We start from the raw sequence: 2,500 nt of genomic DNA on the forward strand, positions 1-2,500 counted from the left end.
ACAAGCAGCAGACACAGCAGAACACAAGAGCCTCGGAGCCTGCCGCTCCTCCCCTGCCGCCATCTCGAAGAGCTGAAGCACGATGTTAGTTTGTATTGATCAACAAGCCCATGTATTCAGAGTTTATCCTGCATTTCATTTTCATTTCGACTTATTTTCGTGCTTATATCCAATTAAGGTTCAAGCACGCTGTCCTGGGCACACACCTCAGCTGTCTGGGCTGTCTGTCCAGGACAGTAGGTTAGTGGATAGTGAGAGAGAAGGGGGTGTAATGGTCTTACACCTACTCATTGAGTCGTTAAAACTCACTCTGGGTGGGAGCCAGTACCGGGCTACGAACCCTGTACCTTCCAGCCTTATGTTCTATGTCTTAATTACGACGCCACCGAGGCTGGTTTTATCCTGCAACCACTGTTTCTATTGGCCAATTATGATGACCAAAAGTCATAAATGTATACTAGCAGATTTTAACTTTGACATCACACATGTGATGTCACATACATAGCTCTAGGTTATCATACAATGTAGCTGAAATAACAGAAATAATAGCATTCCTCCTTAATTTTTATGGACTGCGGGATAAAAATAATAACTAGTTAATGACGTAGGATATCGGCTTTATCCTGGCCTCATACATACAGCAAGGGTTCTTTTATATGCACCATCCCACAGACAGGATAGCACGTACCACAGCCTTTGATATACCAGTCATAGTGCATTGGCTGGAACGAGATATAACCCAATGGGCCCACTGACGGGGATCCCAAACCGACCGCACATCTTGCGAGCGCTTTACTACTGGGCTACCTCATACAGACACTGATATTCTAAAGAAGAAACTCTATATTCAGTATGTGATTTTAGTCAGGCGTAAAAAAAAAAAAATGGCGTGTTTCCGGTTTCCCAACCGACACTAATTTTACGCTGCGACCCTAAGAAATTTTGACTACCAAAACTCCCCCCCCCCCCCCCCCCCAAAAAAACCCCAACATCTACTGCGATTTTTGCAGTCTGCAAACTAGGTTCGTAACACTTCGGTTTAAAAAAAAGAAAGAAAAAAAGTTCCTACCTACCTACCCTATTTTTTCCAGAGATGAAACCTGAAACACACATATTTATTTTTTTGGGCCTCATTTAAATATGTTATTAGTGAGAAACTTCTTAGAATGACAGCCAACTCAAGATGGTCTATATAGTAGTTTTGGGGTGGGACAAAGCCCAGTGGTAAAGAGCTCACCTGATGCACGGTAGGGTATCCACGAGTACTCGAGTACTCGGGCACGGGTCAAGTCCAGCAAGACTCGAGTCTGTTCACAAGACTCGAGTACCCGTACATGTGAGACAATGTAGGACATTAACTTCAGTAGTAACTAATCAGCAATACAAGTTACACAATAATTAGGCCTACATGATCATGCGCTAGTTTCTTTTTTTAATCTGGCTGTCCGTCTGTCACAATACTGAACGTATCAACCACTTTCTACATGCAATACAATGGAATGATTTGACATTCATGTTCAGCACTGGAATTAAGATGCATAATGCTATTTTACTTTATTCCTTAGTCTCATTATCATCTAGAGTAAGTGTCGGGTACTCAGGTCTGTGTCGAGTTTAACACTTGAGTACTCCAGTCCAATATTTTGGACTGATGGAGGGCCTAATGCATGCTTGCTCTAGGATTGATTCCAGTTGGTGGGCTCATTGGGCTAATTCTCGGTCCAGCCAGTACACCACGACTGGTATATCAAAGGCTGTGGTATGTGCTATCCTGTCTGTGGAATGGTTTATATAAAAGACACCTTGCTAAGTAATGGGAAAATGTGGCAGGTTTCCTCTCTTAAAACTATATGTCAGAATTACCAAATGTTTGACATCCAATAGCCAATGATTAATCAATCTTGGTGCTCTAGTGGTGCTGTTAAACAAAACAAACATTCTATAGTAGTTTTGATTTTGGACTAAAATCCTTCCCACCAGGGAGTATCGTTTTCTTACTATTATAATAGTATTTGTGTTTTTGTTACAGTGCCGGCTCCGCTGCCAAAAGATGAGCCTGGTGATAACGAAGACGTGTATGACTGGGGCGATGATTTCGATGATTCCGGTGGATCAGATTTCGAGTCGGACGAGACTGGGGTTGGTGCTTATTAAACACACATTCCTTTCTTCTTTTTAAAACAAATCACATCCTGATTTAGTATTTTAAACACCTTTTAATTCTTTTCTTTTTAAAACAAATCACATCCTGATTTAGTATTTTAAACACTTTTTAATTCCTTTCTTCTTTTAAAACAAATCACATCCTGATTCAGTAATTTAAACACCTTTTAATTCCTTTCTTCTTTTAAAACAAATCACAACCTGATTCAGTAATTTAAACACTTTTTAATTCCTTTCTTCTTTTAAAACAAATCACATTCTGATTCAGTAATTTAAACACCTTTTAATTCCTTTCTTCTTTTAAAAATCAAAATTACATCCTGTTTCAGTGTTTATG

General features: G+C 40.0%; 1 protein-coding gene across 2 annotated transcripts in view; it reads left to right on the plus strand.

Moving 5' to 3' along the window:
• LOC121383230 (B-cell linker protein-like) overlaps nucleotides 1-2,500 on the plus strand; it is a 54,014-nt gene that overhangs the window by 13,111 nt on the left and 38,403 nt on the right. For both annotated transcript variants that reach the window (XM_041513123.1, XM_041513122.1), the window contains exons 5-6: nucleotides 1-84; nucleotides 2,030-2,139. The exon at nucleotides 1-84 is cut by the window's left edge and continues 2 nt beyond it. In XM_041513123.1, the coding sequence (XP_041369057.1) occupies nucleotides 1-84; nucleotides 2,030-2,139 (194 nt within the window). The remainder of the gene's footprint in view (nucleotides 85-2,029; nucleotides 2,140-2,500) is intronic.

This window comes from Gigantopelta aegis, chromosome 10 (genome assembly GCF_016097555.1).
Source record: "Gigantopelta aegis isolate Gae_Host chromosome 10, Gae_host_genome, whole genome shotgun sequence".
NCBI lineage: Eukaryota > Metazoa > Mollusca > Gastropoda > Neomphalida > Peltospiridae > Gigantopelta > Gigantopelta aegis.